Source organism: Lissotriton vulgaris, chromosome 9 (genome assembly GCF_964263255.1).
Source record: "Lissotriton vulgaris chromosome 9, aLisVul1.2, whole genome shotgun sequence".
In the NCBI taxonomy this organism is placed as follows: domain Eukaryota; kingdom Metazoa; phylum Chordata; class Amphibia; order Caudata; family Salamandridae; genus Lissotriton; species Lissotriton vulgaris.
The window spans coordinates 1,058,960,278-1,058,977,521 of record NC_141697.1 but is presented as its reverse complement, the minus strand read 5'-3'; the positions used below and the strand labels follow the sequence as shown (position 1 = coordinate 1,058,977,521).

General features: G+C 43.1%; 1 protein-coding gene across 4 annotated transcripts in view; it reads left to right on the top strand.

The window, feature by feature from the left end:
- The window catches only part of TWF2 (twinfilin actin binding protein 2), a 296,705-nt gene that overhangs the window by 214,188 nt on the left and 65,273 nt on the right, over positions 1-17,244 (top strand). For all 4 annotated transcript variants that reach the window (XM_086939020.1, XM_086939017.1, XM_086939016.1 and 1 more), the window contains 2 exons: positions 4,669-4,794; positions 5,222-5,372. In XM_086939020.1, coding sequence (XP_086795146.1) covers positions 4,669-4,794; positions 5,222-5,372 — 277 coding nt within the window. The remainder of the gene's footprint in view (positions 1-4,668; positions 4,795-5,221; positions 5,373-17,244) is intronic.

Below are 17,244 nucleotides of genomic sequence, written 5' to 3'. Positions count from 1 at the left end.
TATGCAGTTGAGGATGATTAATGCTGATCATTAATCTGAATACGGATTGTCTTTCTATTTTAAACAGGAAAGTTTGGTCATAACTGATGATTTTTATTACATAATTCTAATGGTTATAACTATCTAGACACAATACAAATTCTTCCCTGTCTTGTAAATAGGAACGTTCCGACAAAATTGATGATTTTTAATAAAATTTTGTAATGGTTTTAATTAACTATACACAATAAAAGCTCACTTACATTCCGGGTGGATGACCAGCTCTTTGTTGGCTACGTGGGCCCCAAAAAGGTTGGGCCCTGCACAAACGGACCAATTCTAGATGGGTAGTTTTGTGCATCAAAGCTTGATATTCCTTGGCAAAGGAGCAGACAGTGGGGTTGCGCGCCCATTCCACCACGGCGGCGTGGAGTCCCCATTAATGACATCGGTCAGGCAGCTACGTGGGCATTGCTGCAAACGTCCCGAAGACAGTACTGCCTGGACAGCCGAGTCCGGAGAGACAGCTTTTTTGGCCGTTCTGTTCTCCAGGACTTTCTGGTGTGACCTAGGTTCGCAGACCAACCTCCGGGGTTGGTATTGCTGGGGTATCTATTCTAAGGTAAGGAATCTATAACTGTTTCTTTTAGATGAACAAGTTACTTCCCTTCGGTAACAATATATCTGTAAGAAACATAGGTTAGTTATAGATTCCTTACCGCCCACTCATCCTCCCCGTTCTGCGAACTGACTTCTAGGGTTAAGGATTTCCTTTCAGGGCCCTAATTTTGTGCACCAGTGGTCAGTGTCTTGTGTGGCTCTGCGCTTCTGGCGTGGAAAGTCATGTACAGAACTGATGTCAGCGTGCGAGGGCTGCGTCTAAGTAGCTAATGCGACGTCATCCGATGCCACATTTGGACGCGCAGGGTAACTGCTGACTAAAAACTTTCTTGATCTAGTCTGATGCCTGGGAGTAATTCTAAGGTAAGGAATCTATAACTAACATATGTTTCTTAGAGATATGTTGTTACCGAAGGTAATTAACTTGTTCTTTCAGAATTGCAAATGTACCATTGTTAATGTGTAATTTAAGTAATACTCATCCACTCTCCTTATCGGTCTCCTGCAAAATAAATAGGTTTAAGCATTTATGACTTAATACTGCTACTCCCTTTTTGTGTGATACAGAGAAGGATAAGGAAAGCTCACCAACCCTTTGTCTCTTGAGTTTCACATCTGTGTCAGTGAGGTGGGTTTCCTGAACTAGTGCGAGTTGGCATTTTAATCTGGACATATGAGACAAAACACATTGACGTTTTAATAGGATTTCGTAGACCCTTAACATTCCAGGTTGTTACTCTGAGAGGCATTTGAAAGGAGGCCATTAGGGCACGTCAAAGAAATCAAGTGACATGTAAGTGAATTTTGGAAGTGCTTCAGTAGAAGATGGAGCTTGAAAAGAGAAGAAGAAAGAAAATAATGTAAAACAGCGGGGAAAATATGAAATTAACACAGGGTGGGAAATCCTTGGTTGCAGTTGCATCGTTACTAGTTAAAGAGGACAACCCAGAGGATGCGGAGAGTGTGGAGTGCCCAAGAAGAAGATGGGACCAGACTCTTCTCCGGCAAACAGGGGATAGGGTACAGAAAATATTTTAAGAGGGGGAGGAGGATTTTATGCAATATAAAAATATGAGGAACCAAAAACTGGGTAAACAATTAATATAGTACAAATACTAGAAAGGTAAGAATGATAGGGTACATGATTTGACCAAATATAAGGAAGGCAAACTTAACGTGGACCACGAAGGATAGGATTTCGCAGGAGCTGTACACTACGAATGAGGATAGGGGGAACCGATAAATTGAAAGACTCCATAAGATAAACTCGTGCGGAAATGCAAATCGGAGGGATAAGGTGGAAAGTAGGGGAAACTAGGGTATAAGAAAAAAGTAAACCTTAAATGAGAAAGATCAATCGGTTAATCATAACAACAGGCTAACTATGCAGAAAACGGTCATGTTTTGGCAGCAGCACCACGTCGATATTGATGAACAAAATCTTGCAGTAAGGCTGGGTCTTCAAAACTTGTGAGTTTTGTCTTTGTATGTAATTTCAATATAAGTATTGAAGTACTGAATCAGTGTGTCTGAGTCTCTTTCTATCTGGCATCTCAATTCGATCCCTGCATATATATATGCGATTTTCGCCTTTCTTTCTCTCAAAATTACCATTAACTTTTTTAATTCATCCATGACATGGTCCAAGGTGAAAGGAGGTGGCAATTTAGCTGGAGAGTCTAGGTCTTTCTTGAGTTGTTTAACCAATGTTGATAGCGGTTTTGATGAAGAGCCAGAAATCGAAGAGTAACCCCCCACTGTGAAATCACTGATGTATCCATGAGAACAAAGAAGTTTTCCGGGACTAGGTCCTGTTGTTGATTTTTATGATGTAGAGTAAGCTTGGAAGATGATAGAAGAGGGAAGGCTTTTTCCTTCTGCTTTAATAACCTGTCTGAGATCTGAAAATGTTAGGTATGATCCGAGACCCAGTGATGAGTGAGATGAATGATGCCTGCTACCAAGGAAAATGAGTGAACAGTTCTGTAATAACTCCTCTGGGAGAATTAATTTATGGCCTGGATCAAATGTTCTGCACAGCTGTATACATCCAAGAAATAGACAGTAGCCATGCTTTACAAAACCAAGAGGGGAAGCAGTGGCTGAAATTACTGAGTACCAGAGATAAGGTGCATATAGTTGCTGTGTTAAGGAGGGCGACAGTAGCAGGCGAAGCCCAAAAAGAATAGAGAAATGGGTCCTTACTGTGTTGATATGACTGCTGCAGTGGTGATAGAAGACGACACAGGTTCATTAAAGCTCAATCCCACTGGAGTTCACCAGAGCCGGTTGGAGGATGGCAGCCATGTTGTGCAGTGCTCGCAACGCGTCTCTTAATTTCATATTAACACAGTAAAATATATTATCTATAAAGATTGTATACCTTATAAAAACACTTTTCTCCCTAGCTTGATATTGGAGAAAAAGATTAAATTTGGCAGTTGAATTTAACTTCCAGGGCTTACCTAAACTAGCCTGGTTTTTAAACCAAAAGAGCATGCTAAGTGGCTGTACATTATTGTACAGTTCCAAATGCATACACAGTTGCATATACGGAAACTATAAATAATAAATGTATGCTTGATTTGGCTGTTAAATACCAAGGTAATTTTTGGTTTGATACCTTTGAAAATTACTTGGTTCTCAGTTTGATTTACTACTTTCCCAATGTGTAACATGTTTAAACAATAATGAAATACTACTTCACAAACATGAAAGATAGCTTGTCCTAAAACCTCAAAATCTTCCCCTCTGTGCATAACTGCACAATGGAGCAAACATTTTAAAATGCATAAAACCTCCCAAAGAATGTGCAGTTTAAAACAATTTTCAAGACTGAATATGAATATCTTATCTATCATGCCTTGTACCCCTCATCATTTTGGAGTATCATGTTTACCAGTGCCACTTGCATGGGGGCAACTTGTGCACCCTGAAATATAATTCAGTCTAGAAGTCTTATTTGACTCCGCAACTTCCATTCCTTGATTATAGCCTTGTATAGAAGGAACTGTATTTTTTCTCTGCTGTAGGAGTGTAGAGACTGGGTTTGTTCTCTGGAAGCTTACAAATTTCAGAGCCTTCAGATATTGCCCTACCTTACACGTTTACCAACACTTTGTAGACTGTGGTCCTCTTTTATAGTCCTCAGTTGGTCAAAGCTTTTGGAATGTATTGGGGGAGCTTCAGTTCAAGCATTGTTAGATATGGTAAATGCCTGCACGTGAACCTTGAAAAATGCAGCTTCCCCATGGTATGCCAGTGCTTTTATAATATACCTGTTTGAGTTGTCTGCCTGTAAAGCTGCCTGGTGTGTTTGTTAACTTGAATCCTTGCTTCTGCATAATGCATGATGTATGCCTTGATTGTTGAGGTTGCCTTGATTGTTGAGGTTCCCCCTGGCATCCTCAGACAGGGCAGCATGGTGTGTTTACACAGAGATTGTAGGAGTATTGTGTATTTCACACAATAGGTAAGTGTTATTTATTTATTTATACAATTTCTAAAGCGCACTACCACCTAACAGGCATCTTGGCGCTAGTAACTCCGAGACCATATCAACACAGGAGGGGTCAATGCGCAGGCCTAGTTCTTAGGGAATAGCCAGGTTTTAAGTATGTTGGGTGTTCTACAAAAGAAGTGTGATGTGATACACTGTAATATAGCATGGTGTTTTTTTTTAAGATACTGCCTGCATGGTATGTTCTAAGACTAGGCTGAATGTTGGTGGTGCTATTTCCTTCTAATGTTCTTGGCCTGTACATCGCATCAATGATTTTTCTGCTCTATGCAGAGGTGTCCTGGTTTGTGTTTTATCCAATATTAAAAGAAATCAGGTGTTACATTAGATATGTTGGTATTTGGGCATGTGCTCGGTGATTAACCTGCTGGACAGAAGTTACATTTTTTGGCATCACCCAAATGGATGTCACAGCTGGTCTGGCCCAAAACCAGTCCGTGGTCATTTGTTTGGGTCAGCAGTGTGGTTTTTGTTTATTTTGCCACTACATTTTGCCTGCCACCAAGTTCTGTGGTCTTAATGTACCATGTCTCTGCTTTTGTCCCCAGGTGAAGACTGAAATTCATGTAGAAAGTAAACATCAGACACTACAGGGCTTGGCATTTCCCTTGAGACCTGAGGCAGAAAAAGCCATTCTGCTTCTGAAGCAGAAGAAACTTAACTATGTCCAACTGGTAAGTTGTGGCGCCTCTGTGACTTCTCATTTGATGACTATTAGGGAAATGTGATATGGAAATTAAGCATGGGTGACTCCACAACTACCCAGGTGCTGCTTGTTGGTTACATCTTTCACAAGGGCCTTCTGCTGAGATGCAGATCTCTTTATTTAATCCTGTGGTCTTCCATGACATATTATGGTTGTGGGGTCGCTTTATCCACATGTTCTGTCAACTGCTATCTGAATCAAACTAAACTGAACCTACCCTTGCAGGTTTGGGAGATATTTGGCTGTTGTATATTTCATGTACTTAAGCAGTTTGAGTGCTGTCTCCACATGAGGTGCCAATATTCATCTCATATGGCAAACATTTCTATTAATCAATAGTCCATTTAAATTGTAAAAATTGATCTTTCCTTCCTCTCCTTTTTCCATTTGCTCAGAAACTGGATTTGGAAAAGGAAACAACTGAACTTGTTCACACAAACCCAACAGAGATTGCAGATCTCCCTCGAAGGATCCCTGATGACACTGCACGCTACCACCTCTTCCTTTACAAACACTCCCATGAGGGGGACTACCTGGAGTCTGTTGGTAGGATTTCACACTAACATTAATTTAAGATTTGGGCATGGTGGTGATGTTTTGTTTGGCAGGGATAATGAAACATTTGACAATGTGACATTGAGTTTTCAGAGAATGGAAGTGTGGAGACTGGCTTGTGGTACGTTGTGGTTGACAATAAAGATGAGGCAATGAAAAAATATGATATAATGATCAAAATAAGGCATAAGCCAGAGTATGCGCCATACATCATTCCTTACCATAACCTTTGCTCTAAATGTTATCTTACTGGGACCACTTACCACTTTATATTGTCACATCACTAGGTTTTAAAATATTTACAAAATGCGCTATTTGATTGTACTTACATTTTTCATTATGAGGAAAATTAAATTTTGGCCATGATGTGTTCCCTAGCGCGTACCCCACCGACTCCATGTACCAGCTTAAAGTGCATGTAACTTCCCTCCTGTGCCAGCTATGAAGACGCAAATACATTTGCGTCCACCGTTAACTTGTCCTCTTTCAGATCCACCATGAATGGATTATATAGTCCGTTCCTAAGTATGCTATGCCACCGTCTTTTTGTAGTACGCTTTTCATGTATTCCTGCTCTAGCCAGAGTAGGCCCTGAATTCCTGCCATCTGAACCTCTTTTGTGGCTCCTGACTCTGCCCAGGCTACCTCTGTACTCGTGAACTCTGTCCTACTTTCAGCGCGGCCCCTCGCGCTCAGCTCAAGCCTGCTTTCTGCCAAGACTGACTATAACCTTCGAGTTATCTGTTCCGCTCCCCGAGAATACATTCCTGCCTACTAGATCCTGTAAACATCCTCTCCAGCTGCAGAGCCAAAGGGCCGACCTGTCTTAATGCAAGTAATTCATAGCCTCCGTTGCCATGCTTCCAAGGAAGGCCCCGTGCCCCCACGCTCTACATGTAGACACTCAGGCGCTCATACACGCATCCACAGTTAGCATAGAATAGCTTCTGCCCTAGAGACCTTTCCGCCCAGATAGTATAGTTCCTAAACATCAGATATCAGAGATGATAGAAGTACAAGTTGATCTGACATGCCAGACTTCTGTCTCTTTCCATCAGTGTAAATGTCAAGATCCCTGCACCCCGTCAATCACACGTCATACAGCTGCGCGCGCATCCAAGCTTCCGATTTCTGCTGACATTGCAACATTCTGTTAGCACCACCCCTTGGTGCCACCCACTTGCGTCACCTATCAGTGACGTTTCTAGCACACACCTCTAGTTCACGCCTAGTTTACGCCTCTTGATGATGTATTGGTACCACGTGTATACTGTTATCTTGTCTTCTCTCAGCTGTTACGCCTCTTACATTGAACATTATGATGTAAATCAAGTATATAAGCTATGTATTGTCAATAAACGAGAGCGCGCTCATCTATCCCTTCTGACACCCCTGTGGTGGTCAGAACATGATATCCTGATTCCTTTATGAGGAATAAAACCCTTAGAAACTCTAACACCACGGACTCTGTTTTCTTTCCTTCTGATTGAGTTATCATTGATTAAGTACTTACCTGCATAGAAATTAAGAGAGTAAATTAATTATTTACATCATTTTGGCGCCCGAATAGGGACCCCTCCCCCACCTCACGCGCCGGAAGGTGCGTTGCAATCCGTGTCCCCTGCCATCAGTTAGACGGACTACACGTGTACTGGCAGGATTTCCTGCATCCCCCTCTGACCCACGGAGGTGACGAAGACTGCGATCAGTGCCCAGACGAGGCGGTGAGGAGTGCGGAGGATCCCGACCAGAGCCCAGCCGAAAGAAGCAAGGTCCGAGGTGTGAAGAGGCCCACCAGTTTTCCGAAGTTTTCCGAAGTTTTCCGAAAGTTCTCCGAAGTTTTCCGAAGTTTCCGAGTCGTGTCCAGTCGAGTTTTCCGAGGCCTTCTGTTTTCCGTGCTTCCCGGTGAGTACCATTGCTGGGTCGTATCTAGACGGGTTTGGGTACGCAAGTCCGGTCTGCACTGTTCTTAGGCAGTGTATCTGTACTGTTTAGCAGTATATAAAGTATTCCGAATTTTTGCACTGTTACACCAGTGTATCCGTACCGTTGAGCGGTACATTCAGTGTAGGGGGTAGTTAGCTATGTCTTTTAATGTTTTTATGTGATTAATGTTGTGGTATGAATGTGACTGTTTTATTGTGTATTATTGTATTTCTTGTATCAACTAGCAACTCGTATCAAGGAATAAAGATCTAGCGTTCAAGTAATAAGTAAGCAGGATGCCGTTCCTCAGCAAGTTAAAACAGATCGGAACTAGGAAAGGGTTACTAGAGGAAGAAATTCCTATCCCCCCTAGGGACACTCCAGGCAATTTTATGTATCAAAAGCACGGCATAGATGCCATATTATATCTAGACTTATGGGCCGATTACACCAAACACCTAGACGAAAGACACAGATGGCCTGTTACCGGAACGTGGGATGCCGAGTGCATCATGAGGGTAGAAGAAGCATTATGGAAAAAGAAAGCTAGACAATCTCAGAAGGACGCCATAGAATTTTGGCGTAAGGAATCACGTAAGCGTGCTGACAAAGCACTCCGTAGAGAAGACAGACTTAAAGAATCAGATAAAGAGCGAGAAAACGAATTAGTTACTGAAGGGATCCGAGTAAAAACAGAACAAATAGACCGTGCCCGAAATAATCTTGTAAACGGTATGTATCTTGCAGCAGATGGCACATCTGAAACTGAATCAGAGATACCGAAAAACTTACCGACACCATTAGTTCCAACTAAAGTAATGCACAAGACTACTAAAGACATATTCCTGAATTCATATCTAGAGGATGTAGCACCAGCTTACACCAATCTGCCTGTTCGTGCCCTGCCTACTGACAGGGATGGGGGTGGCGCTACGCCCCCAGATCCAGTTCCGCCGGTACCACGACAGACCTCCCCTGTTCCGCCACCTCCGCCACTTCCCCCCCTCAAGACGGATCTACCGAAACCAGTACTACCTGATCTTACTAAAAGACAGATTCAAGTCCAGATACAGACTCCACGGAGAGATAATGCCCAAGCATCCGCCTCAGGAGGTGCGACAGCGGGTCTACAAACCCCTCCACCGACACACAGATTGCATTTAAAGGACACACAGAATCCTTTCCAGTCTCCCTATTCAGCCCGGCTTGACGCATTTAAAGATAGGATGTCATTTTGCAGATATGATCCAGTACCCGGAAAAGACGATTTAATGGTATTAGCATCACTCCGATTGAGATCTGCCACCGATAACTTGCTATGCTGTGTAGGAATGCAGGAAGCTCTCGACAGACTATACAAATTCATACTGACAGGGAAAGACCCCGACAGTGTCAAAGCTGCCATGTATAAACAGAAAGTTGACATTCAAAAACAGATTTTACGATTCTTCATTAATTGTGTGATAAGAGAACGAGACAGGCCCGGGACAGATCAAAGTGAGTTAGACGCATTAAACAAGTGGGGTCAAAATATAGCAGACGGAAGACATGACAAGGGGACTTGCATAGCCACTATGTCCCAGAAAATTAGAAAGGCAGTATTAACTGCACATCAGGAAGAAACTGATAAAACTTCCTCCGAGGAGGAAGATGAAGATGAACACGAGGCACCAGGAAAGTCTACAGATATAATAGCATATGTAGGTAGGGGAAACTACCTTAGGAAAGGTGTCCGTCCGGAGAGCAAGAGAGTTCTTTTCTCCGCTTTAACAAATCCGAATTCTTCTGAACATCAATTCCAGGAAACTGATAAAAGGCTCCGAGACCGAATGGGGTACCATGTACTCAATTCTATGGATGAACAGGAACTAGCCCGGTCAGCCGTATTATGGGCTGAAAACCCAGACATATATAATGATGACACGTTAGTACAGACATTCTTGAACCTTTCCCCGGAAGAGCAGAAAATAGCAGGTGTATACATGATTCAGCACCTCCTCATCAAGTTCAGAAATCACCATTCTGATCCAGGTCCCTTACACGAGACATTAGAAGCACTACTCATGGATAGATGGAGAGGTTTTAGTACCAAATTAATACAAATAATTCTAGAACAACGACGTAAGTATTACAACTTCCTGAGCTCTGAATATGTTCCCGCCCCGCCTCCAGAAAGAAAAACGTACCACATGCAATGCGGTGGCGGCATTGAAAGCCAGAATCCCTTACGAGAAGTACATCCAGTTATGGGTGCCGATAATACCCTGAAACGTGTGTATGTTCACACACCACTGACTAAGTTAGAACTGTTAGAAATGAAGAAATTAGTTCCGTGCCATGATAAAGATCCTGCAGGTTTTCACAGAGAGCTTAAAGACATGTTACTGATGGGAGATTATACGTATGATGATATTATGAAAATGTTAAAAGTACTGTTGCCCACGGGCATTTACGAGAAATTAAAGGAAAAGGATGGGGAAGTGGGAGAGTCAAAGATAGCATGGGCGGAGATAGAAGACGAAGAAAAGAAACGAGTCCCAGGGTTAGGCCTTGGGGATCTGACTAAAGCATTACCAGGTTTAATAGTACAGGTTCTGCCAAGATTATTGACAACTAGAAAGGAAGATTGGGACGCAATCTCGTCCTGTAAACAGAAACAAGATGAAGATACTAGTGACTTTTATTCAAGATTCGAGAAATGTTTCATCATAAATAGTGGTCTAAAAACTAGTAGCGAGTCATATCCACACCTTTTTGTAACAAAATTAGTAGAGAACGCCCTACCACTAGTTAAAAATAGAGTATACAAGGTTGAAAGTACTTGGCAGGCAAATACGCCATCACAAATGTTACAAATGTTACAATATCACCAGAACAGAATAAGGGAAGAACAAGATCAGGAACAGAAACGTATAAAAGACACGAAAATGAAAATGTTAGTAGCACAGACGATTCCAGCCGAGGGTCACAGAAAAGGTGGGGCCCAGACCAATCATTCTGCCCCTCCCGTTAAAGGGACATGTAATTATTGTAAACAGCCAGGTCACTATGTACATGAATGTCCAGTCCTGAAACATAACATCGAGACAGGTAAAACTAAAGAAAGACCGCGTCCGCCTAGACATGAACAGGGTCAACAACAGACCTCACAGAACGAACAGCCAATGCAGAATACACAGCCTATGCATGATCAGTCCCATACAGTACAGACAGTAGCAGTACCGCAGCCACAGCATGCTCAGACACAGCCCGCTGCCGCAACTAGACAAGTCTCGCAGCAGATGTACCAGTATGCCCAGTCGGCATATCCAGATTATCAGCGATATACATGAAATAGCCTAGGGAGGGAAAGTGATTTGCCTCTTATTGAAATTCCTGTAGATCAAGAAGGTCCTTATGTACATAGTCACGTATTAGGAAAAGACAGAAAGTTTTTAATTGACACAGGGGCAAGTCGCACTACTATAAGTCATAATGAAGTTCCAGGGGCACCCCTCTCAGGCTCACAGAATGTTTCCCTTGGTTTTTCAGGACAGCCTATTGTAAATGAAGTATCAGAACCAGTACCACTAGCTGTGGGTCCATTATCTCGAGTTACAGATTTGTTACTTACGAAATCATGTCCCGAAAATCTGTTAGGAATTAAAACACTGAAGGCTCTAGGAGCTATAATTTGCTGTTCCCCGGAGGGAGTCAGACTCTTTCTACGGGATTTCAAGGGTCATTATGTTCTACGTGACTTTGATGTCAGATTGAAAAATGTACCAGATCACTTATGGGCAAAAGGCCCAGCTGATGTAGGTTGTATGCATATCACTCCATACCGTGTAACACTCAAGACAGGAGTTGTTCTACCCAGAATCAGACAATACAAGTTACCACCCGATGCTGTAGTGACTTTACTGAAAATAATTGAAGAGCTTATTGCCCAAGGAGTGGTCGTAGAGACCGACTCCAATATCTGTAATTCACCCATCATTCCGATTCTTAAACGTACAGACCGCAATGCACCGCCAGTATATCGGCTGGTGATTGATCTTCGAGAACTGAACAAATGTATTGTACCACAGTATCCTGTGGTCCCCGATATCTCCTCCCTATTGACTGCTATTGATTCAGAAGCAACGTTCTTCACTGTAATCGATCTCAAGAACGCTTTCTTCAGTGTACCTATTGACCCGGAGAGCCAATATCTCTTCGGATTCAGTTTAAATGGACGAAGTTTCAAATTTTCCCGCGCACCTCAAGGATTTACAGAAAGCCCCAGCATCTATAGTCAAGCACTGAAAAGGCAACTAGATTGTATTCAAATGCCAGTTAATACCGCTTTACTACAATACGTCGATGATCTGCTGATCACCGCACGAAGTGAGCCCGAATGTGAACAAGCATCACTGATAGTTTTGCATTTCCTGGCCGACAAGGGACACAAGGTGTCTCCTTCGAAGCTACAATTCTGTGTTCAGCAAGTTGTGTACTTGGGTCACTTGCTGTCCAAAGTGGGGAGACAGCTCACTCCCGATCGCATTCAGTTAATTGTAAACATGCCACGACCCCAGACACAAAAGGAAGTACGGGCCTTCATAGGCCTCACCTCGTACTGCAGACAATGGATTCCTCAATATGCATTTCTAGCCAAACCACTTATTCAATTAACGACACAGGAGGCAGCGACTTCGACTGTCCTCCCTTGGACTCAGGAACACACACGAGCCTTTGAGGAATTAAAGAAAGCTTTATGCCAAGCACCAGTTTTAGCGACACCATGTTACAGCAAACCGTTTACACTTTTTGTTACAGAACGTGACGGCACAGCATTGTCTGTCCTCACTCAAGATCAAGCAGGTTCACATAAGCCTTGCGCTTATTTTTCAAGTACTTTGGATTCAGTAGCACAGGCACTCCCTGCATGCTTAAAGTCAGTAGCAGCAACAGCGTTAGCAATCAGACAAAGTGATTCAATTGTTTTAGGTCATCAGTTAACAGTACAAGTTCCACATTCTGTAGAGGTTCTGTTAAACAGAACCCAGACTCAACACTTAACTATAGCACGACTGACAGGTTATGAATTGACATTATTCCAGCCACACATAGAAATCAGACGCTGCAGTATCTTGAACCCAGCGACATTGTTACCTACAGTTATGACAGATACAGCTCCACATGATTGTATAGAGATCATTAATGCAGTAACAAAGCCCAGACGAGATCTAACAGATGTTCCATTGACAAATCCAGACCTGACACTTTATGTGGATGGTTCATGCATGAGAACAAGTACAGGAGAGTTAGTGGCCGCGTATGCCGTGACCACTGAAACTGAAGTTAAAGAAACACATCGTATTGATACCCTGTCTGCTCAAGCGGCAGAGCTCATCGCTCTGACCCAAGCCTGTATTCTAGCGAAGAACAGAAATGTTAACATATACACTGATTCCCGTTATGCGTTCGGAGTCGTACACGACTTCGGCATGCTCTGGCAGGAACGAGGTTTCCTGACCTCTCATGGTACCAAGATACAGCATGGTCCACTCATTCAAGCACTGTTAGAAGCAATACATCTGCCTTCAGCCATATCAGTTATGAAGTGTAAAGCACATACTAAAGTCACAGATTCTGTTTCCCAGGGTAACGACCTGGCAGATCAGACAGCAAAACATACAGCACTGACTCACACTCAGACAACTGACACGATAAAGACAACAGATCCGACAAACTGTATGACAGTCAGGGATCCCACACTAGATGTTATTGACATTCAGACACATGCTACTGCAGACGAAATAAAGAAATGGATCGAACTAGGAGGGACCCAGACAGATCAAGGTTGGATGACGGGAAAATCTACATGGTTTCTCCCTGACTCTATGGTTCAAGTCATGATAAATACAGCACATAGTCCTGCCCACCTGGGAGAGAAAGCCATGTTAGATAGTTTGCAAAATCTCTGGTACAATAAACACTTACGAGCAGCCGCAAAACAGAAAGTGCGTACTTGCATGATCTGTTGTCAGTTCAATCCAGGTAAAAGCGTCCCTGTAGAGCAAGGTGGATTCCATCCTCCCGATCACCCTTTTGAAGTCCTCCAGATGGATTATATCCAGATGGACCGTTGTCGAGGATTCAAATATGTTCTCGTAGTTGTCTGTGCTCTGTCCCGCTGGACCGAAGCATACCCCGTCCCAGATTACACTGCTCCGACCACTGCCAAACAGTTGGTTCGTGAATTTTTCCCACGGTACGGCTTGCCTCGTGTCGTGTACTCAGATAACGGTCAGCCATTCTCGTCTGCCCTAATGAAAGAAGTTTCCTTGTTATTAGGATACCAGTGGAAGTTCCATTGTGTCCGACATCCAGAAGCAGCAGGCCTTGTAGAAAGGCATAATCAGACATTAAAGATCCGCCTTGCAAAAATATGTCAGGACAAAGGGGTTGACTGGATAGTCGCCCTGCCAGTGGCACTATTCTATATGAGAATGGTCGCCCATTCGAGATCAGGGCTATCTCCGTACGAAGTGGTTTTTGGAAGACCACCGAATATGTGGGGGACGCCCATTCCTAAAAAGATCACCGATGTTGATTCTAATATGTTGACAGATTACCTTGCCTCCTTGATGTCTGCACTCCAATCATGTCGTTCACAGGTTGCCGCAGCCTTCCCTGACAACACCGATGTGAAGGAGCATGACGTCCGCCCCGGAGATGTTGTTTTAGTCCGAAACTTCGACAGGAAAAGTCCGTTGGAGCCCCGCTGGAAGTCTCCGAAGACCGTCCTTCTTACAACAAAGACTGCAGTCAAGTTGGAAGGCAGAAAGGGGTGGGTTCACCTAAGCCATATCAAAACATTCCCAGGACTGAAACCGGAACAAGACACACCCACCCCCACCAGAGACTGTGATCCCAAAGACTTTACCGAAGTTAAAAGAGAAAAGACTCCTCAAGAACAATACCGTATGAAGTTACGATCTAGCAAGTCAGACAGTTTAATTGTTTAAGTCCTCCCCTAGGTGAATCGGTTAAATAGTTTCTGACATGTATCCCCTAGATCGAGTTAGAGAGAGAGAGGAAAAGAAAAGAACATACTGCAAATCACTTCGTAGTCACTGCATAGTGACACTAATAATAATGTTTATTCTCAGTATATTAATTATTATTGCTAGCATCTTGTTACCTATATACTATCCTATCTTCAAGAGTGAACAATCTGCTTACAATGTCTCTGCTGAACACACTTTTAGTGAGTTACCTCCTCATGAACTTTCTTACAGACTTGCGCTGCGCAACAATACATTCATTAGTATGTTACATCATTCTCATCAAACTAACAATGCTACAAATTGCTGGATATGTGGCCGACTCCCTCCCTACCAGAATTACAAGGGAGCGCTGCCTCTCTTTCCGTATCCGTTCACTCACAATGGCTCCTGTGGAGCATGGTTTAAGATAATTAATTCTTTAGATCCCGACATTGCTGTTTTCGATGGGGGTTGGGTTTGGGGAAACCTGAACTTGGTCCTACTAGACGTCTGTTACCCAGATAAGGAGGGACTCCCCATTAGAATAGGAACTGATCTAGAAAATGAAGTATATGGATTAGGTAATTACACAATTAGCCTTATGATTCTTACTGTCGAATCCAAAGCCACACCAGTTCTACCTATTATGTCAGTACTGCCAGTCACTGGTGAATTATGTATCAAGAAGAAAGGTTCAGTACACTTAGGTCATAGTAAATGCACTGCTGTGGTCGAATTCAGTGATGATGGAAAATCATCGTTCAAAGCTATCAGTCATTCTTACTTTGTTTGTGGTCATACCGCATACATTCGTCTACCTCCAGATTGGGATGGTACCTGTTACATTGCATTCCTTTTGCCACCTGTTTTTCTAGCTCCTTCTGATTACCATAGAAATAGCAATCTAGTAAAGAACAGACCCAGAAGAGACATCCCACTTGTCGACTACACAGAAACGGCATGGGAACAGTACACTGACTTTAATAAAGGATTCTTTTTCTTTTTAGGTCCTGTCCAGAATAGTAAATTAATACGCAGATTAACTAGAACACTTGAAGCCGTAGTAAATGAAACTACCTCCGCCTTAGGTAACTTAACAGAAGAGCAGTCCGCTATGCGGGTTGTTGTCCTTCAGAATCGTCTTGTAATTGACGTCATCTTGGCAGATAGAGGTGGAGCCTGTAAGGTCATCGGGTCAAGCTGCTGTGTTTTCATTCCACAAAATGCACCCTCTGTATATCAAGCTATCACACGTCTCCATAAGATTGCAAATCAGATACATCAGAATCCAGGCACCTGGACTTGGTCCGGTTGGTTCTGGACAACGTTAACAGCTTGGGGATGGAAGATCCTATCCTTCCTAGGCATTGGCCTAGTCCTAGTATTCAGTTGCTGCCTGTGCCTACAGTGTGGGCCAGCGATTTGTGGACTATGTGCCACTTCTTGTATTGAACATTCCAGTTTTCATTCAAAACGTAACCGAAAGAAAGAAGAACAAATGATGTTACAAGAACAAACTGATCGATTCATGAGGATCGATATTTCATGAAGGGTCCGTAGGGAACAAGGAGGGAATGAGGAAAATTAAATTTTGGCCATGATGTGTTCCCTAGCGCGTACCCCACCGACTCCATGTACCAGCTTAAAGTGCATGTAACTTCCCTCCTGTGCCAGCTATGAAGACGCAAATACATTTGCGTCCACCGTTAACTTGTCCTCTTTCAGATCCACCATGAATGGATTATATAGTCCGTTCCTAAGTATGCTATGCCACCGTCTTTTTGTAGTACGCTTTTCATGTATTCCTGCTCTAGCCAGAGTAGGCCCTGAATTCCTGCCATCTGAACCTCTTTTGTGGCTCCTGACTCTGCCCAGGCTACCTCTGTACTCGTGAACTCTGTCCTACTTTCAGCGCGGCCCCTCGCGCTCAGCTCAAGCCTGCTTTCTGCCAAGACTGACTATAACCTTCGAGTTATCTGTTCCGCTCCCCGAGAATACATTCCTGCCTACTAGATCCTGTAAACATCCTCTCCAGCTGCAGAGCCAAAGGGCCGACCTGTCTTAATGCAAGTAATTCATAGCCTCCGTTGCCATGCTTCCAAGGAAGGCCCCGTGCCCCCACGCTCTACATGTAGACACTCAGGCGCTCATACACGCATCCACAGTTAGCATAGAATAGCTTCTGCCCTAGAGACCTTTCCGCCCAGATAGTATAGTTCCTAAACATCAGATATCAGAGATGATAGAAGTACAAGTTGATCTGACATGCCAGACTTCTGTCTCTTTCCATCAGTGTAAATGTCAAGATCCCTGCACCCCGTCAATCACACGTCATACAGCTGCGCGCGCATCCAAGCTTCCGATTTCTGCTGACATTGCAACATTCTGTTAGCACCACCCCTTGGTGCCACCCACTTGCGTCACCTATCAGTGACGTTTCTAGCACACACCTCTAGTTCACGCCTAGTTTACGCCTCTTGATGATGTATTGGTACCACGTGTATACTGTTATCTTGTCTTCTCTCAGCTGTTACGCCTCTTACATTGAACATTATGATGTAAATCAAGTATATAAGCTATGTATTGTCAATAAACGAGAGCGCGCTCATCTATCCCTTCTGACACCCCTGTGGTGGTCAGAACATGATATCCTGATTCCTTTATGAGGAATAAAACCCTTAGAAACTCTAACACCACGGACTCTGTTTTCTTTCCTTCTGATTGAGTTATCATTGATTAAGTACTTACCTGCATAGAAATTAAGAGAGTAAATTAATTATTTACATCAATTATTAACCAAAATAAGATTTTTTTTTTAAACTTGTTTTTATTGGCATTTCGTTATTTGAACAGTACAAATCATGTATCTAGACATATAAGTGATAACAATATACTGCATTCATATAAGTCCACTATGATAT